Consider the following 25,579-nt stretch of genomic DNA (forward strand, 5'->3'; position numbering starts at 1 on the left):
GTTTACTTGCAGAACAGGACTCCGCATCGTGCCTTGGGGCACATGACTCCGGAGGAGGCTTTCTCTGGGAAGAAGCCTGATATTGGTCATCTTCATATCTTTGGATGCATTACATACTCCTATATACCCAAAGAGAAGAGGACCAAACTAGAGCCCACAACAGGGAAGGTTCACTAGGTGGCTGCAAAACACATTTTGCGGTACTTGCAGGGGACAGTGGATTATGGTCTGGACTATAGGCAGGGAGATGGAGTGAGATTGGCAAGATACACTGATTCGGATTGGGCAGGTTGTGCTTCTAATAGGAAGAGCACTTCAGGGTGTTGTTTTGGGTTGGGTTCAGCAGTAGTGTCATGGTTCAGCCGGAAGCAACAGTCAGTAGCACTGAGTTCAGCGGAAGCAGAGTATATGGTAGCCAGTCTAGCTAGTTGTGAGGTTATCTGGCTTCGCAAGATGTTGTTTGGCTTAGTTGGTCAGCCGTTGAGACCTTCAGTGATTTACTGTGATAATCACAGTTGCATTAAACTCACGGAGAATCCAGTATTTCATGACAGGTCAAAGCATATCGGGATCAGATATCATTTCATCAGAGACTATGTTCAGAAGGGCGTTGTGAAGCTTGAGTATATTTCCACTGATGAGCAGGTTGCAGATATTCTTACCAAAGCCTTACCACGGGGCAAGCATGTCTACTTCAGAGACAAGATGGGTGTGGTGAGGAACACCTTCCTCGGTAAGAGGGAGTGTTGAAATTTGGTACCAGAGGACAGGTGGTTCGCTTAGGCTTTGATCTTTGGCCTAGGGAAAAGTGTCCAAAAGAATTTAATTTTTCTCCTAAAGTGACTTCATAATTTTATAAAGTTAAATCTAATTTAAAAGTGACTTTAAGTGATAAAGTTACTAAGTCTAATTTTAAAGTGACTTTTATAAAGTCAATTAAAAATTAGAAAGGAAAAGTGACTTTGGAAATAAATGACTAAGTGGATCTTTATTAAAGTGGGGTGAATTAAAAAAATAAAAAGTGAGATTTAAATGAGCATTTAATCTCAGCCATTGATCTAAATCTATTTCAGCCATTGGATTTAGAGATCACCCAAAAGTCACTTGGAGTTATATTAAGGGAGGAAAATGAGGAAAAGATCACATTCGATTCAATTCTTTCATGAGCAGCTTGAGAGAAGGAGAGAAAGAGAGCAAGGGAGATTTCTGGGCGGTGTAACAGCTGCGGAGTATCAACAGCGGTGTATCCACAGCGGTGTATCAGCAACAGCAGCGGTGTATCAGCAGCTGTGTATCAACAACAGCAGCGGTGTATCAGCAGCTGTGTATCAGCAACAGCAGCAGTGTATCAGCAGCTGTGTATCAGCAACAGCAGCGGTGTATCAGCAACAGCAGCGGTGTATCAGCAGTTGTGTATCAGCAACAGCAGCGGTGTATCAGCAACGGTGTAACAGCTGCGGAGTATCAGCAGCGGTGTATCAGCAAGGCTGAGTTTCAGCAACGCTGAGATAAGTTGTAAAAGTCTTTTTGCTGATTTTTTGCTGAACATTTCTCCTACTGTAAAAAGGCATTTTCCAGAAATAAAGAAGAGCTCTAAAACTGGTTTTCCCCAAGAGTTGTAGGGGGTTTTCCAGGGTCACATTGACCAAAAATCTCAGTGTTTAAATGTGTTTTAATGGTTGTTTATTACTGTTGATATTTATTTCTGCAATTTCCAGCATTCTGTAAAATTTCCAGAATTTGTGCTTTCAACAAATTTATTTTTTTCAACTTGTTAAATGTATGGTTATGGGAAAGGGAATTTAACTATATGGGAGAAATAAGGAGAAACTGAAAACCGGGGTGGGAAATGAGAAATTTCTACACTTGTGAAGGGGGATCAATAGGATCCATAGGTTCTTCCATATCGGGCATTGTCTCATCTTCCTTCTCATCTGGCTTCCTGGTCTCAACTTCTTTATCCTTCCTTAGAATAGGAAGATTGTCAACCTTGCTAAGAGCCATATCTTCGTCAAAGGTGACATCATGACTTTGACTTCCCTTTGACCAGCCACATAGATTCTATAGCCCTTAGAATTTTCGCTATAGCCCACGAAGATTCCCTTCTTTCAGGATGCACCGAATTTGCTTATTTTCTCTTTTGGCACATGAAAATATACAGGACTTCCAAAAATTCTAAAATGAGACACATCAGGTTTCTTACCAGTGAACATCCCTTCGGGAGTCTTGGAATCCAAGGCTTGATGAGGACATCGGTTTTGAACATATACGGTGGTATTCACAGCTGCGGCCCATAGAAACTTCGGAAGCCTTTCATCATGGAGCATGGCACAAACAGCTTCCACAATTGTACGATTCTTCCTTTCCGCCACACCATTTTGCTTAGAAGTGTATGGTGTTGTGGTCTCCTTCTTAATGCTGGCTTCTTTGCAAAAGTCATGAAACTCATTGGACTCATAGTCGGTCTTATCAGTCCTTAAGATCTTGATCCTCTTCTCGGTTTGATTCTTGATCAAGGCTTTGAAGTGACAGAACCAAGAGAACACTTCATCCTTCTTTTCCAAAAAGTATATCCAAGTCTTCCGAGAATAATCATCCGTAAAAGTGAGATAATATAGATATCCTCCCAAAGAGTTCACAGACATCATACCAGATATGTCGAAGTGAACCAACTGCAAAATATCAGAGGTCTTGCTATGGCTAGAGGGGAATGGTCCCCTTTTGAGCTTTCCTTCAGTGCATTCGGACATACACCTTCATGCTCTATTTTGAACTCGAGCATCCCTGTCACCATTTGTCCCAGATCGAGTAGAGCCTTATAATGAAGCTGGGCAAACCTCCGGTGCCAGAGTTCAGGCTAAAGAGATGTGTCGCAAGACATGACTCCCAACCAATGTTTCACGAAGCGGGGGCAAAACAGGGACATTTTTTGGAAGCGGGGACGCGGAAGCGTCATTTTCCAAAAATCTAGGAAGTGAAGCGTCTGCGGAAGCGGCTGCTATATATATATATTATATTTTTTTGCATTTATACTCAAAACAAACATCCCAAATACCAAATTAGTTGTAGAAGACATGAAAACATGCATATTTTTGCATAAATCAAGATAGATATAACATCCATTGTACATTAATGATTAATTATTCAAGCATCAACCATCTAGAATCTAGATTCTTCTCCTCTTGTCTAGCCTTTGCCTCTACCTCAATTGTCTAGGGATATTAGTCAACATTGCCCAATTTTGATCAAACTACCTAATCCAAGACTTAAAATATGGTAGAAAAAGCTTAACATGCTTGATCGATGATTTTGACTTGATTGAAAAGTAATTTTTTGCTAAGGGCATGACAAAAGAGTTCAACAATTAACACCACCAACACTAGGGTACATACAGGGCTTGGTGCTTTTGATTAAATGTTAATCGCATACCTTCATACTTGATATAATCTAATGAAATGCCACAATCCCATTGATCCTAAATTCCTGAAAACGGTTAAGTCTGCTGAATTTTGAATAGGATATGAAATTCTATTTTCTCCATATGAATTCCAATGAGGCTGGAACCACTCTCAAACATCCTGAGTCATTTCCTGGTAATGTTAAAAATTTAAGGAAAAGGATGAAAATTAAAAATAAAGGAGAATTTAACATTACCATGAGGGAGCATCTGCTATATTTATATTGTTTTTATATTTTTTTTGCTATATATATATATATATATATTGCATTTTTTTATAATTTTTTTCAGAAGCTCGACGCTTCGTACAGCCGAAGCGTCATCCAAAACGCGTTTCAGGCAGACGCTTCTTGAAATTTCCAGGAAGCGTCGAAACGTGTTTCGGTTTTTTCAAAGCGCATTTTGGGAGGCGCTTCCCCCACGCATCCGTACGGACCGCGTTTCGAGGGTTAGATCCAGGGGGGACGTTTCCTACAACATTGCTCCCAATAAACTTCCTCCAACTTGATATAAAGAATCAACTCGAAACCTAAGAGTGAAAGAATCTTTAAAATTCTTTTTCCATACACATACCTTGCCATCGATGAAGGCCACCTTGTAGCCTTTGTCTTCCATAGCTGAAATGGACACTGGGTTCTTCTTGAGATCAAGTACATATGAAACTTCTTGCAAATGAATTGTGTTACCCTTAATTAATTGAAGTGTAACATTCCCTACCCCCCTTACGGGATAGGTGGAATTGTCTCCAAGAATAATCTCCAAGTTTGTCTCCTTCTCTATCAGATTAGAGAGAGCTTCCTATAACCAGTGAAGTGCCTTGAGGCACCACTATTGATAAGCCAATTTCCCAACGAGTTCGGAGGAGAGGTAGTGGAGAGGGTCAATATTAAATAATATTCATCTTGCTTATTGTTAACAACAATTGATTCATACCTAGAGTTCCTTGCTTTCTTGGAGGGTTGACGACTTCCTTGATTTCCCGCATTCCTTTTTCCTTTGCCATTGAACCTGCCATTCCTTTGATTGTGGTTGCAGTTGCCCCGAGAGTGATTTTGATCATCGTCATGTGATGAGTCCTTTCTATTTGGACATTCCCTCACATAGTGGCCAAATTTATTGCAAACAAAGCATTTTCCCTTCCTTCCACCCTTCGATCCGGTCTTTCCTTCGAAGTGACCTTTAGAGCTAGAATTATTTCTCCTTTTGGCATGAGAGGAGAAAGCAGTGGGATTTCCTTTGCTTGAAGGCATTTCTAGCTCCACCATCCTTGTCTCTTCTTGAATGCATCTCGCCATCAATTTCTAAAATCCCGGAATTCAATCATTGTTGAGAAAAGTGGTTCTAAATACATACCATTCGAATGGGAGCCCTCCAAGGGTAGTGATAGTTAGTTCCCTATCAAAGATAACTTCTCCAATCGATAAGAGATCATTCTTGATCTCAGTGATCCTTAAGAAGTAGGATTGAATATCCTTGTCCTTGCCCTTCTTAATATCCTTCAGCTTATTTTTGAGGAACAAAACTTGATTTGCATCACTAACTTTAAACAAGCCTACCAGTCTAGCGTAGATTTCCTTGGAGGTGTTCATCTCCGAAATGTAGGCCTCCAGACGCTTGTCAATTGAGTTCTGAATGATCTTCTATGTTTTTACTTCACCCTTAGTGTACTTGTTCCTTGTAGCAACCAGTGCATTTGATGGAGGTGTTAGTGTCAGTCTTTACAGCCTTCCTCCAGTGATCAAATGTGCTCTTACATAGTGATTTTGAAGTGTCAAGGTCAAATTTTGTCATTTCAGTGAGTCTTCAAGCAAAATTTGGTCACTAGCCATTAGGTCTAGGGTTTGCCCAAATGTCAGTCCATGTCATCATTCAGCTGAGCCTATCATCATTCAGAGGTTTGTCATCGTCATGTTAGTGTCTAATGGGTCATTTTACACCATGTTCATGCTTCAGTTGTGCCTAGGAAAGCTCATTTCCCTCTCCTAGGGTTTTGAAAGCTAATTTCTCTTGGGCGGCCAAATCATCGGCAAAACTTGTTTCCTGATGTTCATACACCATCCCCTATCCTTAAAATACCTTATCAAACACTTCCCATCCCTTAGATCCGCCAAATTGCTCATTTTTCCACAAACCCTAGTTTCTAGCTACAACCTGGCAATTTTCTAGGTTTGGCCTGTGTTTTTCCCTTTTCGACCCCTTCCCCTCACTCAATCACTGAGATTCCACTTTCCCCTGCTTCCTAACATCCCTCCTCACTCCCCAAAATTTCCCCAAGAATTTAGAAGCCCCCTATCCCCTTCATTCCGCTTCATTTCGACCAAATCCCTTGTTTCACACATCGGGACAAGTTTCACTCAAAAGTTGTTTCTGAGCAATCAAAGATGAATTTTGCAAAACTGAGAGAGGTTTTTGTCCACAACATGCCAAAGAAGAAAAACCTCCTTCACTTTTTACACGGGTGTCATGGTTTGAGAGAAATGTCAAAAATACCGGCGAGAATGAAGGTGCTCCAAGGACGGTTGGCCAAAGCACAAAAACGAAGGAAAACGCCCGATCCACTCTAAATTTTGGCCAAAGCCTCTTTGACTGAGCATGGTACTTGATTGGGGACTCCCAGCCCAAATTTCAAGAAATTTGGAGAAAATTTTGTCATTTGTGAATTTTTTGTGCCAATTACAGGTTTTTCCCAAGAACTGGTCTCACCCCGGGTGAGGCCAGTTTGAAGGGCTGCTCGGAATTTTGCAAACTTGGCATTTTTGGAAAGGGCATTCAAAAAGAAAAATTACCAATACTTGGGAGAAGCCTGATTTTGAGTTTTGAGCCTCCAAAAGCTCAAAATACACCTAAAAAATGACTTTCTGCCCACTTTTTGAGTTGCAGAAAGTGACCTTGGGAGAAATGGTTTTTGAGGGGTCAAATCAACACCAAATTCAGAAATTCCACTTGGGATGGAAAGTAGACAGGCCAAGCTTTCCAAAGAGCCATTTTGCACCTGATTTGGATCAGTGGAACCCACTCAAAAACAGCTGTAAAGGGGCGCGACCAGAACTTCCAGATTTGCTAGAATTGCCATTTTCGGTCAAAAAACACTGTTTTGACTATGGTTGACCATTTTTACTTGTAGATGATGGATAAATGTAATATTTTCATGGCACTTTGATAGATTTTATCTCTCTTTACCCTTCTAGAAGCTTCCATGATGTAAAAAGTGAAAAATTAATGCATGGATGAGTTAGCTAAGTAATAGAGGCAAGTTGTTTGGCTGCCTATTTTCTAGTTCTTAGTTTAGAATTAGTTCAAACTGCCCCTAGGAAGCTGAGCTCGACCCCTAGAGGTGGGGAAAGGAGTTAGATGGTCTAGATGGTCTATATTATGCTCTCTCTTTCTCATTTTCATGGTTGGACTCTTGTGGGAGAAAGCATTATTGTGTATTGTACATCTACTTCTGCAATTTAAGGAAAGGAAGGCCAGGGTTTTTGCAGACTTCATTGTGGATTCTTGTGGATCATTGTGTTGATGGTGTGTCTTCTAATTGTTACTGTAAGTTTGTTTATGTGTTACATCTCTCTTTCTTTGCTGCTAATTGAACAAGATGAAGTGATAAAGTTTGAATTCATGCATGCCATGCTCAGCTTTTAATTCTGTTCAATATCTATGTTTTCCACTGTTTAAAGAGGATTCAAAGTCCTTGTTTGCCCTCTTTAACCTCCTCTCTTTCTTCCCTGATCACTCATCCAAGCCAAAGGCATCAGCACAAGTTCCTACCTTGCCCCAAAGATCCCCCTGCAAAAACTGTGCTCAATCCCCGCACCCTGAATTGCACTCCCTCCAATTGCCACCAAAAAACCAAAAATCTTTAAATCAACCCCCCTCTATCAATTTACTAGCCTAATATCTTTGATCCTAATTGGTCAGCCTAATTATATTATAAGATCTATCAAATCTGACCCGAGAGAGCCTTCTCATACCTCGTAGGGCTAGCTACGAGGTGAAATGGTTTGATGTAGCCTTGAGAGTTTGTCTATCTCAGCCTAGGTGAATTCCAAGCGCTAACAGGAGGCTCCAAAATTCTTCCCCTCGCATAGTCCTACACTTCCTGCTCTTCCAATGTCAGATCAAGAAACATCTTCCATCCGTGATAGTCAGACATTTCACGAAGCTTGTCTTCAGTGGGGAACTATGATGAGGAACCCATGAAGCCTTTTGACATTTTTCCAACTGTCTTTGGTGATTGCTCTTGCTCATGTCTGGGCTTTGTCTTCACCTCAGCTTTAATACCATGTTAAATTATGGTATGTTCTATGATTTAGAGCAATTTAGTTCAATTCTTCTTCTTAGCCCAATGTCAAATTCCAGTATAGCAATCGCATTAACATGAAAGTAAATGCTGATAGAACATAAATGAAAACAACAAAAGACAAGTCAAGACAATAGACACAAGATGTGGCACCAGCCAGGGAAAAACCCCAATGCCGGGAAACCCTTTGATAAATTCTTCTATATTCTTCAATAATTCAGCAGAGAGAGAGATATAGTACAATATCACAAATCTGTGATTTACAACAGCAGTAATGAAAACCCTCGAACAGCTCCAAATGTCCTCAAGACAATCTAGGAGAACTCTGCCTCCAACAGCAGTAGATATCAGCCCAAAACAGTCAACGGAAGGAGGTCAAAACAGCAGTTAATGCTACAGCAATACTGCAGCCAGCCCTAACCAGTCAACACAGTCAAAGGTGTTCTCCGACAGGTCAACGCAGGCTGTCCAGCAATGCAGCTAGCCTAGGAGAGTATACCCACACAAAACCGCAGTCAAGGGAGCCTATACGCTGGTCAACGCAGTCCCTTTGCACCCAAAATGAAGTTGCTGCACCTTCCTGCGTCCTCCTACAGCCGCTGCCCTAACTGCATTCTTCTTCCCACGTGAGAGAGAGAGAGCCTTCTTCCTCCTTTGTATACCCAAGAGATAAGGAGAGAGAAGAGATGTGAGGATGAGATGAGTGTGCTAATGCCTCAAGGTCTCTTCTATTTATATGCCATGTTGAGGTTTAGCTAGGGTTGTGCAACACTATTTTTTACTTGCTCGCTGACCTTGACAAATTGTCAAAAAATACAAATAAATTCATATCTCCATGAATACATGTCGGAATCGAATGATCGTTAGATCAATCCTACACCTCTCAATGAGAGGAATCCAAGAAAAATATCAACTGCCATAAATAAAATGACCCACATGGAGTTTGGCCCTAGTTGCCATTTTAACAAATACCAAAAGATCAAAACATCTTATATAAAGATATAATTTTAGTAAAGAGTGGGATCCTATTTTTACCTATACCCTTACCTCTTGATTGAATTTCCAAATTGGATAGCAGATTTTCCATTATATGCTCATATGTTTACAATTAATGTGAAAGACAATTTAGCATATAGATCTGTTCACCCTCCCCAAGGTTTGAACTTATTAAAAAATAATATTATTCCGTTGCATCTTGATACATTTATCCATAACAAATACATTTCGTCCTATTCCTGCCAATGTTAGCATCTCAAATTAAAGACCAAGCAGAAACACTTAGCAAACTTTCATCACTTTAATAAAATGGTTTTTTCTTCTAAAACAATTATTTTGTACCAAAACTATATATATGAAACATAGAAAACCTCAGTTGGAAAATAATTGATCATTTGACATCTCCATTTTCTCATATGACAGTAAAATATAACCTCGTGCAACCAAACAACCCATATGAAACATCTTTGCCAACATAAAAATGAAAACTCATACAATAGTTATTTCAAATAAAGGTCTAGGCATACTTAAACCTAAGTAAAGAAGGCTAAGGAGCACTAAGAACCTTCCGATTGCTTGCAACCACCATTTGTTTTGGATTGCAGGAATTGACGCAAATTGCCTGTTTGGGAAAAAAAAAAATAGAAATAAAAGTTAGATAGACTCTCATAGCTGGATGTTTTAAGCAATTCCTGATGCACCAAACTAATACTTGTAGCAATGAAGCAACAATTTATAGTAGACATATCTACGTAAACACTAGCACCAACAGACAACTGAAAAATAGCATGTCAACTATAAAGAATGTATTACAACCTCAAGTATGAAGAAAGGAATCTCTTTGGACCCTCTCATTATGCATATGGTACTTAATATTTTAGGACCAATCGAATATGATTTAGATGTTCTCATTCATTTTGCTCAAGACTAAAATATCATTTACAAACATTTGCTTTACTTTTTCCTCGAATTGGTCAAACAAATTGCTCAGCATTCTCATGAAGATGTTTGGCTTACTTGTTAATAGGGAGTCATACCTAATACTTCATAGCAACCATCTCTCAGTACAACAGTAGTTTCAGGTACATCTATTTATTTTCGAAATCTAAAAAGTAGCATGCCAGACATAGAGGATGCATTGCAACCTCAACTATTAAGAAAATATTTCATTTGGACGGCTCACTTTGTATATGGTACTTAATATTTTAGTCCAATTTCAGTGTGATTTTGGTTTCTCCTGTGCTTTTACAGAAGCATGAGAATATAGTCTAAAATTAATTGCCTTAATTATTCCTAGATATCGTAAAAACAATCTAATCATCATTCTAATGAAGGTGGCGGGTTTGCTTGTTAATGTGAAGGCATATCTAATGCTTAATACTCATACTGATCATCTAAGTAACAGTTGTTTCAGGTACATTTATTCCATTTAGAGAAGTGAAAATAAGCAAGTTGACAATGGAGAATGTATTGGGACCTCAACTGTAAAGAAAAGATTCTCTTTGGACACTCTCAATTTTGCATATGGTACTTCAGATTTTAGTACAATTTCAATGTGATTTTTATGTTCTACTTTGGTTTCACTAAAGATTAGGATATCATCTACAAATACCTCCTGCTTTAGTTTTTCAAAGATATGGTCGAAACAAATTATTTGTCATTCTCATGGAGATGATCAGTCTGTTTGTTAATGTGAAGTCAGCTAATACTTCATAATGACCATACGTCATTGTGATTGTTGTTTTAGGTACATCTATTTCCTTTAATCTTGTTTGATGCTATAAAATTCTTAGATCTATTTTCAAGAAAGTGAATGGTCCTTTCAAAGTGTCAGGAAGGTCCTCTATTTATCTTGTTATGAGCTAATCTATTTAGAGATTCACAAGAAATAGCAAGAGAAATAAACAGAACCCACAGAAACACAAATTCTGCAATAAAGAGAAGAACAAATGAGCACTAGAGCAGCACAACACTTGAAGAGAGTTCAGCCAAGAGGAATGCAACCCTAGAGAGAGAGAACCCTAGAAACATATGGTCTAGAAGAGAAGATAAGCCCAACCACAAAAACACACGAGATTGGATAGGTACCCTTAGGGAAATCACTTTATTAAAAAAAAAAGAATCATATGATCAATCAACATATAGGAGTTTTGCAAATATCTCTGATTTCCCTTGAGTCTATCAAATTGGCCATGTTGCTACAAAATCTAGCAGGCCTGGTGCAAAGCCTCACTAAGCAGACCTATACCTCAGCAGCCTTTCTCCAGCTATTTAGCATATTCAACCATAAGGGAGGCTTCCGTAAAAGCATCACCTAAAGGATATTCAACAAGAATGGCTTAAGGTGATTAGATGAAGTCTAAAGATTGGTGTATAGTAGCAATACAGCCTAGATGGCTTATGTAATCTTTATCAAAGTTCAGTTACTCTATTCCTAGTTCAATTAAGTGAATTATAAGGCTGTTATAAGTTAGGGTTTTGAAGATTTTTAATCATAAGGCATGCTATGTCATAGAACAGTGGGAAGAAAAAGACTTACAGTGATAGACCAACAAAGTATTAAGACTTTCAAATAGATATATAGGATCTAGGGTTTATAATGGGGCTTTTATGGCTGAAGCATGCATAAAATAGCAATAGAATGATGACATCAGCCCTATAAATAGAGCTTAACATGCAAAGAATGCAAGATTTTTCTTTTACACAATTATTTAGTGCAATTTCTATTTAAAGAATAATGACACATCAAAGAAAATTTAAAAATTACTTTTTAGCAATATTTCATATAAACCCTAGCCCTAATCCTCAATTTCTAGAAATTAAGCAAGAAGGAGAAATTAATAAAATAATAGAGATTAATCAACATCACCTAAGCTAGTGCCTTGTTCTAAATTGGCAAATGGAGTTTTCTAGGGAAGATCCAATGGGAACAGCTTTTATGAAGACGATGAGATGACTAGGGCATCCGCCTATGAACCCTAGTGGCTTCCTTGTGAGGTGAGATTTTAAATTTAAGAGATGCACACTCAAAATTATCATAAAGGATTCAAGGAAAACAATTTTACATGTCATAAAGGTGCAAAAATTCTAGAAAAATTCAGCAATTTTAATCATGGCACATCTATAAACCCTACTTCACAAAGAGAACACACAAAATATAGATAATATGCAATAAACTTACAAAATTTTAACAAGAATCACTTCAATCAATCCCAGGAAACCATCTTCAAGCAAAATAACATCTCCAAAAGCAATTTGCACAACTAAGATCACATTTTGGCTAAGTCAAAAAGACAAGGACTCAAGCACAATCCCAAAGGGAGGACAGTGTGATGAGTAAATGATGATGATAAACTGAAATAAGGCCTCTCTATTTATATGAGATATAACACGCCTTATTTCCATAATTTTACAAACAAAGCCCTAAAATAAGTTTGCTTAAGTGTTAAACATGACTAATGTCACAAGCTAACCACAATATAGCTCAAAAGGATAACATAAATGCCAAAAACAGCCCACATGTGTGAGAAATAATGATCTTCACCATGACATCACCCTTTATAAATGCTCAAGGTGCCTCAAACAAGTGACAAAATCGATCACGAGTGCTCCTCAAAAGAAGAAAAGCTCAAAATGCATGGGTATGTCTCCATAAATTGCCTCCTCAACAATGACAACATCCACATTATGAGATCAATCAATCATCCAATTTGCCCCATTATCATTATTAGTATCCCCATAACATTAAATGAAAGAACAGGATTGCAAGAATGAATAATGAACTTGTCAATAAATGATACACCTTCCTTCAAGAAGAATGCCAAATGGGAAAGAGATCTTACCAGAGCAATAAGTGGAGAATCCTGCCATAATGTTGTGTTGATCATCATAGCGATACTAGTTGGATGGTTGTACAAAGAGGTGAAAATTTTCCTCCTAGGGGTTACACACTTTTTGGTGATAACAAGCCACATTACCCCTCATTTCAACAGCAGTGCATAAAAATATTTTTTCACTTTCCATAACGCCATTTTAAGCCCAGGGATGTAAGCTAAAGCCTTGTAGGTTGCGTGAATCTTTGAGTTAAGATGCCCTAGGCCTATTTTCGTCAACCACGGTCAGTCCCTTTCTTTCTCGCACTTAGCTCATTTCATCATGTATAGGATTAGAAGACTTGCAATGGGTCACATTGGGAATCATGGTCTATGGGAGCATCTAGTTATGTAGGGCCAATCTCGCCCATGTGATGCACCCCTATGTCTTTCTACATGGTTGTGTGTGTGTCATCAAGTCTATATCCATCCTTGGCCTTGGTGTGCTTTTTATCAACCAGTTCTCAACATGGTAGTCTCGCAATTTTCAGCAATTCACTTTTTCTTATCCATTTGGTACCAAAAGTTAAAAAGTCAACTTGGTCTCAAAATGCTCAGATAAAATGCAGATGACATGCCACGGAATTTTTTTCAAAGTGAAGGCATCATCTAGAAAAATGCAATCAAAGGTGGTCCACTAACATGAGAGTTTCAGGTGGCAAAACAACTCAAGGTTTAACCAAATGACACATGGATCACCTAAAAGTCATTTATTAATTGGTCAAACAAAACCCACGTAGCAAAATCTTCATTTTCCTTAGGGCATTAGAGATCTACGCTCTATGTTGGAATTTCTAAGTCTGACACGTTAGAAACCCTTCATGCACTTTACTGATTTATTCCTACCTACTTGTTATTTTACTTAACAAGTTATTTACAATGTAAATACTGAAAATAAACACTAGTGCATGCTCAACATATTACAGATCAACAACTAAAGGAAACAGAAAAAATCACACCATATAACACCATTATTTTTGGACCAATGTCCCCGGAAAAACTCAATGTGGGAAAACCAGTGCAGCGATCTGAGGGTTTTCTTATTAAGCAATATCAGAGTACAATCTGGGTGCCGAAACTGGCCTACCCAACAGAGAATTTCCTTGGCAGTAATACCTCTCGGTTTCTAACAAATCTCCTGGCTGAAACCCCGAATAATCCTTTCGGCAACTCCTCAGCACCAATTTACCCCAAAAACCCCAACGTCAGCCCCTCTCTCGACTGCATCAGTCCCTCTCTGCCCAGCATTGGCCCTGCATCACCCCGGAAGGGTCTGCGTCAGCCTTAGGAAGCCCTACGTCAGCCCTCTGGCCCTTTGCATCAGCAACGCTGGCCTCTCTGAGGCTCTGCGCAGCTCCCAACTGCCTCTGCATGGCCCTGCGTGAGCCCTAGCTAGCTCTGTGTCACTCTCCCTGGCTACTGCGCTACTCTCCCAGCACTATCTCTGCCTCTCTGTCTCTCTATACTCAATGCCCCTCAGCGGCAACTCCCGATCAGTGATTCTATCTCTCTTAGCAAACCCCGCACTAGATAATAGAATGACCGATCACTCTGGTGTATTCTCCAAGTGACCCTCAAGCCTCCTCTTATACTTTTCCTGTTGACATCTCAACAGCCGAGATTAAGTCCCTAATCAACGGCTAAGATTTGATCTGGCTTGATCCATGTCTTTTGGACCACTCTAACACAGATTTGTATTAATACACATTAATATTTTATTTTCCCTAAGTTTAGACTTAAGGACCCCATTTAAAATATTAGTTATTTTAATATCCCCTGATCTATTTAGAATCTGCCCAAACCCTTTCTGGGTATTGGAGATCTCATGTGCCCCAACCTCTCCACCAAATTTCGTGGCTAGAGCACATCCAATGCTACCCCAAATCAACACTCTATACATGATAACGTCCTCACGTGATGCCACTTGGAGGTCAAAAGCTGATGGCATAAAGGTCAAACTAGCTACTAGGGCTAATGGAATGTTGAAGGTGATCAAAGATCTGAATTTTGGTCAAGTTTCCAAGTCAAAAGAACTATCTAGCTACAATGACCAAATCAACACCCTTTTACTACCCATGGGAGCTCAAGAAGTGAATGTTGAAGTGGTTAAAGGGTCAAATGGACCGTTGGACTGTTGTGTAAACAAAAATATAGTCGTTGCAAAGTCAAAACAACATTCTCCCCACTAAATCAAATTTTCATGAACCAAGTCGAGTTTCAAAGGACAAAGTCGAGCCAAGAAAAGCAAGTCAAGCCAGCTAAAGGAATCGTTAGCTCATCCTAAGTAGGATGTTGGACATTCTAAGACTACCATACCTCATATTTTTTCTCTCTAAGGTCAAATCAAAGTGAATGTTACACTTCTAAGGGTCAAACAAGCTAATTTGAACTCTCCTTTATGGACAATTGTTGTAATAAGTTTATTTTTAATGAATTTATTTAGTCTATGAGTTGTAGATGACAAGTAAAAAAAATATTATTTTGAGAGTAAGATCCAACTAGGTATTACTAAAGAAAATTATAAAAAGCTAGCCTCTCCTCTTGTTTTAGTTATTGTCGAACTATGAGATCAAATGCCATAATAGAACTCTCATTTTGCAAACATCATGTGTATAATTTGTGGGTTGGTTTTTTCTATGATGCTTTTTCTTAGCTCTTGCCATAGTAGTTTTAAATACGATAAACACCAATATTTCTAGGTTACACAAAGGTTGGCGGCATGATCCATTAAGGAGCTACATAATCAGGTGCAAGGAATAACCAAGGCGCTAATCTTCTTTATTTCCATAGTTGAAGGCTAAAGATTTCTACTACCCCACATTCGACCCTAAAATTAGAGATAATTCACTAGAAGTCACTCCAAGTTGCATTTGAAGGCTTGTGAAGTATCTTAGACAAAGGTGGGGGCGACACAGTCTTCTCGATTCCAAGCCTAACACTTGAGAGGTAAAATTTTGGCCAAGGTATGCATATCTCAACAACCATAATTTAAAAATCTCAAAATCGCTTTAATTTTGTGTTTTACAAAATAGAAATAAAAAGTATTTCCTGGCTTGTTATTCAAAAATTTATCTTGAAAATTAGCTAGTAACCCTTGGGGTTTTAAGCCATAACTTTTATATTTTCATCCAAGGAAGATATACAATTTTGGGCTTTCAAGACATACATATATCACAAGGTATATCAAGTTGCTTTTTTTTTCATAAATTCGGTTAGTGATGTTGAAGGAAATGTAACTAGGTTCAGTCTTCATAAACGTACTTTTGATATTTGTATTTATTCAAGAAAAGAAATATTATTTTTATAATATATATCAATGAGTTTCTTGCTCATTGAAATAGGTCTAGCACATGTTAAAGTGCTATAGGTGAGTCAAATAGCCAAAAGAAAATGTTGAAGACCTTAAGGGCATGTTACACCATGTATGTTTATGTATTAAAGTCAAGACAATACCTCCAAGCAAAGTCAACAAGTCTCCTCCATGCAACAACACCTACAAAAGAAGCAATCTGAATTATAAATGTCAAGTCGACCTGCAGTCTTCTAGTCGACCTTCAAGTCGGCCTAAAAGGAGGGACAATCCTCTATATATAGAGGTTGTCCACTCCATTATAACATCAAGAATCCATCTCTGAAATCAGCCAAGTAAAGGGTGATCAAGTGACAAGAAAGGGAGCCTCTAGTGTTGCATACAAGGTGAAGTCTAGGCCGAAGTTAAGATGACTGATTTCTAGGGTAGAAAACAGTCACATGTGCGAGAAACAAAGCCTCTTCTTGTGGTCATTACAGCACTATCATCACAATCACATAATTTCGTTGGTTGGGCAATCTAGGTAGGCCTATAAGGACCCTCACTCAAGCGTAGAATGAGCTAGGTCAACATCACAAGGAAAACAGTCACACGTGCGAAGCTAAAGAGGTTGTCTTTGCTGTCATAACAGCCCTCCCATTACAGTCATACAAGTTCATTGATTGGTGAAAAGAAGAAAGGAATCATCATGAGAAAAGGGTCTCATCAAAGGTATCTCTTCTAGAGCAAGTGCAACAAGGTTTACCAACAAGTTGAAAGAAGAACGAAGTGTCGGAAGGAGGAGAACGAAGTGTCGGGGAACAAAGTGTCGGAAGAAGGAAGGACTTGACTTGTGCTTGGAGGATATTCTTGTCAAGGGTCTAGGGTTTGGCATTGATCAATAAGAAGCTTCAATAAGAGAAACTTACTAAAGGGTTTTCCTCTCAAGAGAAGAGAGGTTTTGGCCCTGGCAGAGAGCCAACATCTTGTGTTCTTGTTCTTATGTTTTGGTAGCAGTTTGATGAAGTACACACACATGCATTAATAATAAGAAGAAGAAGATTAAGCTAACAAGAAAAAGTAAAAAGACTCCACAAATTGTTATCAAGTAACAAAGAATCACACTACACTTATTTTCCCTAGATTCTTCAACATGGTATCAGAGCTAAGGTGACACATCAAGGAAAGGGCAACTCAAGAACACTCATCAAGGAAATTCATCTACAAGGTTGAAGCATCAAGCCAAATCTACTCAAGGAAAAGAAGGCCTATCACCTATCATTCACCAAGGAAGACTACATAGCAAGAAGAAGAGCCTTACATAAAGGCACCTACAAAGAAGAGCAGATTGAAGCAAGACCTACATCAAGCTACAAGTCATCAAGCAAATCTCATCATCAAGCAAGTCCACTTGGAGAAGGCAACTTGAAGAACATCAAGATCCTAGGAAGGCAAGCCATCAAGTCTTCAAGGAGAAAGCAAATCCACTACATCTCAAAATCTATCATGTTAGTACATGTCCTCTTCTGAACATACATCAATGTCTTTTTGCAAGGAAAGAAATAAATTGGTAGGTACTGTGAAAATTTCTAACACGAAATTCTACTACAGTAACTGATTTATTTCACCTACTTATCTCTCACAATAAGTTAATTACGAAACCCTTCAGTAAACATTAAAATAAATTCTACTACAGTTATCACATAATTACATACAGAAAATAACAGTGACATACAAGCACAAGAATCAATCAAATCAACACAATTGTTTTTGGAAAATTGTCCCCGAAAAGTCAATGTGGGAAAACCGGTGCAACAAATGAGGGTTTTATTAACCTTCAGCAACAATCACTTTACAAGGAATGATTACACAGAATAATTGAGGCACTTCTAAGAGAAAACACCTGAGACAAAGTTTCTCCTCCTCCTGGAAAAGTTCTGACACCCTGGAGACCCTTCACCCACCTCTGCGTCACTTCTACGTCACTCTATGTCAGGACTGCGTCTCCAATGGTGTTGTCCCCCTACTCTTCCCTTTGCGTTGTCTCTCGAATGCCCTGTGTCACCTCCTCCTCAGTCATTGACTATTGCTGATGCCCTCCTCTTCCTTCACCCTGCAACTCTCCCTCTAAAATCGAACTCCTTGAGAATTGATTTCCTTCGGGGTACTGAGTATTTGCCCAGTGTGTCTCCAAACGACTCTCAAATCTTCCCTTATACTTTTCCTACTGATGTATCAACGACAGAGATTAAGTCTCTAATCAACGGCTAAGATTAAAATAGACTTGATCCTCGTCTCTTAGAAGCTTCTCACCCATATCTTTATTAATACCCATTAATATTTTTATTTTCCTAAGTTTAAACTTAAGAACCCATTAAAAATATTAATTATTTTAATAACTCCTCATCCGGGGGTGAAATTTTGTTGAATAGATTTCTAAATTATTATTTTTATCTTATAGGGGGTTAGTGGTTGGCAGGAGAGGACGAAATGGCTAGGGTTTCTAAAACAGAGAATAGTGCCGCCAAACTGCAAACCAGAGAAGGGGTTTCTGTGGAAGAGCGTTTTTTACTCAAATCAAAGGTATGCTCCCCCATCCATCGTGCGGATCAGCCATATGACAATCAGGAATACCTTGGCCTCCATAGATTTGCAGCCCACAGGCGCAAAGACCAGGGAGATGCCGTCCGGCAAGAGGGGGCTACGTGAGCTTCGATATGGGTCGTGCGGCCTGATGAGGCCCGAGGTTCCTTTGGTTTGGCAAGGGCTTATATTACCAAGCGGACGGCGAGGATAGGCACTGCGGTGGTTCTAGACCAAACCGTCATGCGATTAGAGGATTGGGCACACTTGAAAATAGGTGGTATCCTGGACATGGCAGTTGGATCCCTGGAAAGCACCCTCGGCAAGCCCGATCTGGAGAAAACAAGCTACAGACAAACTCAAAATCTTGGTGGGGCTCTTGGGCTCACAGAGAAAATACCCAATCCAACAGATCGAGGCATAAAAGAGGGGTTTCCACTCAATACGGAGACAAAGCTGCTAAAAATATTTATCAGAGCGATAGAGGGCAGATATTACTGCATGCGGTACAGCAAGGAGACGAGTTTTCAAGAGTTAAAGAAGGAAATCCAGGCAAAACTCTTTGACCCAAGTCCTCAGATCTCTGAGGAAGCCGTATGGCCCGAGGGCAACCTGAATGCTGAATCTAGACCTATACAAGGCATTATCTATGTGGCTGCAGACAAGGAAGGGATAAGGAACACACACAAAGTGGTCACACCACAACAGCTGCAAGGTGAATATCATGAACTGGAGCGCTCAAACCCCATAGCTACAGCAGCCCAAATAGCAAATGGATCTTGGCCAAGAACAACATCATCCACCAAGGACTTCGGTCAGGAACTGATACAAATATTTATCAAAACCCTGTCAGGAAAAACGATATGCAAGCGAACCTGGACGGGGAAGTTGATAGAAGATATAAAGTATGAAATACAAGCACATACAGGCATATTAGCAAACATGCAAAGTTTGATATATGCAGGACAAATCTTACAGGATCAATGTACAGTGCAAGACTATGGAATTGTACCAGTCCCAACCATCATCCTAAACACGAGGCTAAGAGGTGGAAGCTTTGGATCTAGCTCAAAGGGTACAGGTTCTTTCAAGGATGTCGTCAAAGGGAAGGGGGAAACCACCAACAAGCCAGCACCAACACAAGATCTACCTGGACCCTATATTGTGGAGCAAAGAACGCAGACTCCAGTACTGACAATCGCTCTGCCTGAGGTAAACAAATTTTATACTGATTTCTCTACAAAGGTTGTCATATGCAGATTCAATGGCTTTTGGCCCAAATCAAATGCATTACAACAATGGATCTACTCCACATGGACAACAAATTGTGATATCCATTTATGCTCCAAAGGCTTTTTTATTGTCAGATTCGACACGGTCAAGGAAAAGGAATATGTCCTCCATGAGGGGCCATGGTTCTGGGGCAATGCAGGACTCTTCATGACCCCCTGGTTCCCGGGTTTTGACGCCACTACTATGGTGGTTTCCAAAATACCGGTATGGGTCAGGCTACACAACCTCCCGCTACATTTCTGGCTACCCAAAGTCTTCGAAGCAATGGGGAATGCGATAGGAAAATACCTCAAACAAGACGTGGAAAGAATTACAAGAGGCATACATACTTTTGCCAGAATTTGTGTAGAGGTAGATCTTAGTCAAGGGCTACCTGACAGCATAATTCTGATCCATAACAACACACAGTGGAAACAACCACTAGATTATGAGAACACGGCCTTCAGGTGTCATGGCTGTCAACAAACAGGTCACCTTCTTAGTAACTGCCCACAAGCCAAAAAAGAAACCAGAAGAAACAAGAAACAAGCACAAAAACCAAGAGGCTGGCAATGCACAGTGAACCCATATGAAGAAGCAGAGGATGAGGAGGCAACTATCCCTCCACCAGATCCTGATGATGTTCCTATTGAGGAAGAAGCCACGAAAACCATCCCCATAGCAAACAATCAGACACACAAGTCGCCAGAAACTGAGAAATTTGTAGCACAGGAACTGATGGACTCTTTGCCGGAGAAGATACCAGATACAGCAGACACCAGTGGAGCCAAAAGATAGCATTCTCCAGATCACTCTGATACAGACAAGGACAATCCTCGCCCTGTGGAGGACACTTCTCTCGTACTTTTTTCGTCCTCACCGACTCAAGGGGAGTGGCGAAAGGTTGAGAAGAAAAAAGGGAGAAAAACATAATTTCCTCCCCATATGTACATTATATTTCTTCCGGTTACTTTCTTTCTAGTTTCTTCTTTTGGCAGCAGTGTTTTGATCTGCTTTATGCATATGCGCCTCAGCATCTACAAAATGTAATTTTGTTATTATTAATAAAATTACGATTTTTCCTTGAGGGAAAAAAGAAACTCCTCATCCAGGTGGAATTTCTCCAAACGATTTATGGGTCTTGGAGATTTCATGTGTTCTAGCCCCTCCACAGAATTTCAGAGCTAGAGCACATTCGATGCTACCCAAAATCAACAAGTACCAATAACTTTCTTGTATAGAAGAAGAGGACTGATTTACTTCTCAAGGAGAATGAACTTCTAGAACATGTCAAAGGGAATGTCACTATCCCTACTAAGGAACAAACTCACGCCTTAGCTAAATACAATAAGGATGAGACAAGAGCTCAAAGGATTTCGATAGAATCAATCAAAGACTCTCATTCCTTATGTCTCCAAATTTGAAACATCAAAAGAAATTTATGATAAGCTAGTAGAGCTATTCTCGGTATCCACAACCAGAGAAGATATATCTCTAACGAATGAACTGTACAAGATGAAGATAACAAAGGAAGGAATAGCTCCCTACTTCATGAAAATCTCTTAAATGAGAGATCAACTTCAAGAGCTTGGGGAAATCATGTCTGACAGAGAGATGACAACTATAGTACTCAATGCTCTACCTGAGGATTGGGGCAACTTCACATCAAGCATATATGCCAAGAAGGAAGCAACCACACTCAGTGAAATGTGGTCTATATTCAAGACAAGGGAAACCAGACTAAAGCAAAGGAAGATGTGGGATCAAAGGAGCAAGCATTTCCTACCATGGCCAAATGAAAGGGAAAATTTGTCAAAATTGGTCCACGAAGAACAAACAACAAAGACATGTCCAAAATCCAATGTTTTGGGTGCCAAGAATATGGACACTACAAAAGGAATTGTCCTAAGCTTAAGAAGGATAACAACAAGAAAAAAAAGAGGGAAGAAGCTCACATGACTCAACAAATGAAAGAAGAAGCAAGGAAGCAAAAGAAGGAAGATCCTCTAGATCTCTACTATGACTAGGTCAAACCCTTTACTTCAAGTCTTCTTTCAAAGTTTTAAGTAGGATAGCTCACGTCTCTTCCCATCCTGGAGGAATGCCTTGGACGAATGTCTCCCACTCCTCGGAGACTGCCTTCAGGGCAATCCTCACCATGAACTCCTGATCCGGTGTCGCACCTATGGAAGTAAGTTGGTCCCGAATCTCCTGCAATCTGAGGAGGTATAAATGTATATGCTCCCCCTTTTGCATATGATATGACCGCGGCTGATTCTCTAATAGCATCTTTCGCTGCACGGAAATGCCCTAATACAATGTCGCCAAAGTATCCCACATCTCCTTTGTCGTGTTCTTCTTGGCAATATGTGGTACGACATGCTCCTAGACCCCATCAAGGATTATGCACAGGTCTACTCGGATAGCCACAGTTCTCAAGGCGAAGCCCTTGATGCAATGTCTATCCAGAACAGACAGGATCCTGGCCTTCCAGATGACAATGTTGGAGGCCTCGTCCAAACTATCCTAATCCCTCAGTCCGTTCATTGCCATCTCCGCTCCTCTTCTAGACTCCCTCTGAGTCTTGACTTCCCTCCTGGAAGTTCTCTCCTAGACTCCCTTTGAGTCTTGATTTCCCTGCTGGAAATTTTCCTGCCAACTGTCGATCTGCTCCTCTCTGATCCTTTTTGCAGCTGCAGCTCAGACCTGGATTTCTTGGCTAGAAATTCGTCAAGGCAGTGACTCTCTCTACCTTGGTTATGTCCCATTAGGTATTGTTCTTCTTCGACAACAACAGCACCCCACCAACTTCCTAATCCACAATCTACCAACAGCTCCCTAAGCCCCAGCAACTGAAGAAACTGAGTCCTCTAGCTCTGCGCAACCCTGACAAAGGTTGAATCACTCCTCTGGCCAACTGCGTGAAGCCTACCTGACTGAGTAGGATGACGTGGCTCTTCGTGAGCCTCTTCTGCCTATCTCTGCCTCTGCGATGGCCCTCTCTCTGGCTCAAAATGATGACGCAAACTCTCTGCATCACTCCTCTGCTGCTTTCTACTTAGGAGCAGCTCTGTCTCTCAAGACAGCTACTCCTTGTTAATTTTAGGTATGTTCTATGCTTAGCGCAATTTACTTCAATTTTTCATATTATCCCAATGACAATATTCATATTAGCAATCACATCAGCATAATAGTAAAGTGCAGATAGAACATAAACATAAATCTCAGAAAACAAGCCAAGACAAGAGGACACAAGATGTAGCACCAGCCAGGGACAAACCCCAATATGGGGAAACCCTTGATCAAATCTTGTTATATTGTACAATAGTTCAGCAGAGAAAGAGATAGTACATATACATCAGAATCCAACACTTTGAATTGACAAGATCAGACATCGAAGATCTTCACCACGAAGATGACAAGGACTACAGTTCTGAACCGTTCTTTATCTGATTCTCCAAGGTGATTCCATCACCATGTTGCACCTAGCTAGTTGTCTAATCCTCAATGCAGTAATATGAACCCATAATTATAGCTTTGTCCATCTCATATTGGAACAGCACCATACACCCCTCTAATAGTCATCAAGATGGCCTGAGATCACAGCAAAATGTCTCACAAGACAGCTCCTAATATAGTTGAAGATCTGGGCATATATAAGCCCTCATACCCATACGCAATATTGACTATGGTGTTATGGCCTTCAGCCTAACGCACAGTCTTCAGTTAGCATCATAAACCTCTGTTGCTGACAAGTGAGTCTGCCCCTTCATATTCTCTTACATGATCAGCTCATCAATGATGAAGCTCCACCAAGGTCACTGAACAAAGGGCCTATATTAACTGTCCTCTAACAATGCCCTTTGTTGCTCCAAAGGTCACTATACCAAGGTCTTTAACACAGTGATACAACAATAATGCTCTTGCATTTGTTGTCAATACTGTCCTAACATATGTTGTCCAAACACGCCTTGCTGGCCAGACTTCAACGCATATCCTTCAACACTCTTCTCTATGTCATACAAGCCACTTCCAGACCTTCCTTATCTGTCCGAAGCTTGACCTTGTCCCTATCCAAATCAAAGGTCAGATTAGGCCTCATTTAGTTTCCTCCATGATTGCGGCTAGGGCATGCTTGTAGCCTTCTTCAATTGCGGATGTATGGAAGCTTCTAGTGTGGAATAAGGCCAACAGTTAGAGCGTATCTAGACTGTGACTAGAGTACAAACAAAATTAATAACTCCTATTTGCTGTAGATAAACCCCTTATTGATTATGGCCTAGGACAACATATTAGGATAATGCTTGTTGTAGTTAGATCTCCTTTAGGGCTGAGATTAGGGCAGCATATAGGTTTCTTTAGACAGCGTCTAGGTCTTCTCCATGACAGCATTAAGCCTTTTTCATGACAACGTTAAGGTCATCTCCCATGGTTGCGTTAAGGCTAGCTTCATGGACTGTAATTTAGGGCAGCGTAGGTCTCTTTAGAAAACCCTTTCACCTCCACGTCTACGGCTTCTCCTTGACTGTGATTAAGGCTCTCCTTGGCTGCGTATAAGAAGTGTCTCCTCCATGACAGCGTTAGGGTCTAAGACATCCTCTAGGGTAGCGTAACATCTTAAGATCTCCTCCCACCAAAATCCAAAGACAAGTGGAGAGGAAGAGATCACAAGAGGTGTGTCTAAAATGACTTGCAAGCCACCTCTTTTTATAGTAAAACGTTGAGGATAGATGGGGCAATTTGGTTGTTGGCCGACCTTGACAAATTATCGCATAACACAAATAAATTCATATCTCCATGAATACATGTCGAAATCAGATGATCTTTAGATCAATCTTACACCTCTCGATGAGAGGAATCCAAGAAAAATATCAATTGCCATAAATAAGAAGACCCTCATGGAGTTTGGCCCTACTTGCCAATTTTAACACTACTGCAACAAATACTTTTGATTATGCTGGTGCCTTCAGTCCACCTGTGATCTGCAACGCTCTGATACCATGTTGAAATTTCTAAATGTTACCCATTAGAAATCCCTACTGCATTATCTGGTTTATTTCACCTACTTGTTTATTCCTTAACAAGTTATTTATTCATATGAATACTTAAAACAAACACAAACGTAGCCTTAACTCATGTACAAATCAGCAACTGAAATACTAGACAAGCACACAAGGGACGCCGTTATTTTTGGACAATCGTCCCCAGAAAAACCCAATGTGGGAACATCAGTGCAGTGGTTCTGAGGGTTTTATTGTTATGCAAATTTCTTAAGTACAACTTGGGTACCGAACTGGCTCACCCAACAAAGATTGTTACACAGCAGTAATACCTATTCTCGGAGACAGATATTCAACTTCTCAGCAGTAGTATGCCCCACGAAAATCCTTTTGGCACTTATTTGAGCCTTTGTGTCAACCTTGCTAGCCTCAGCATAGCTCCTAGACCCGTTGCATCAACCTTCTACCTCTCTGCGTCAGCTCTCTGGCCTTCTACGTCACCCACACAAGCCCCTCAGCCTCTGCGCACTTTTTAACTGCCTCTGCATGGCTTCTGTTGCCTCTGGGTAGCTCAAGCTATCTCTACGTCAACCTCTTCAGTCATTGCGCTGACCCTCAAGCACTATCTCTGCCTCTCTGCTATGTACTCACTGCCCCTCGCTGCAATAGATCACTTGTTCAAATTTTCTCAACAAACCCCGCTCCAGAAAATCAAACTGACTGATCAATCTCGGTGTATCTCCAACTGACCCTCAAACCTCCTCTTATACTATTCCTATTGAGTCTTCAACGATTGAGATTAAGTCTCTAATC

At 40.1% G+C, this 25,579-nt stretch overlaps 1 protein-coding gene across 3 annotated transcripts in view; it reads right to left on the minus strand.

Moving 5' to 3' along the window:
• The window catches only part of LOC149156812 (transducin family protein / WD-40 repeat family protein), a 440,547-nt gene that overhangs the window by 181,865 nt on the left and 233,103 nt on the right, over positions 1-25,579 (minus strand). For all 3 annotated transcript variants that reach the window (XM_089438622.1, XM_089438623.1, XM_089438624.1), the window contains exon 10: positions 9,316-9,372. In XM_089438622.1, the coding sequence (XP_089294748.1) occupies positions 9,316-9,372 (57 nt within the window). The remainder of the gene's footprint in view (positions 1-9,315; positions 9,373-25,579) is intronic.

This window comes from Pinus tabuliformis, chromosome 9 (genome assembly GCF_031772625.1).
Source record: "Pinus tabuliformis cultivar Carrire ecotype Pingquan chromosome 9, CPIR1, whole genome shotgun sequence".
NCBI lineage: Eukaryota > Viridiplantae > Streptophyta > Pinopsida > Pinales > Pinaceae > Pinus > Pinus tabuliformis.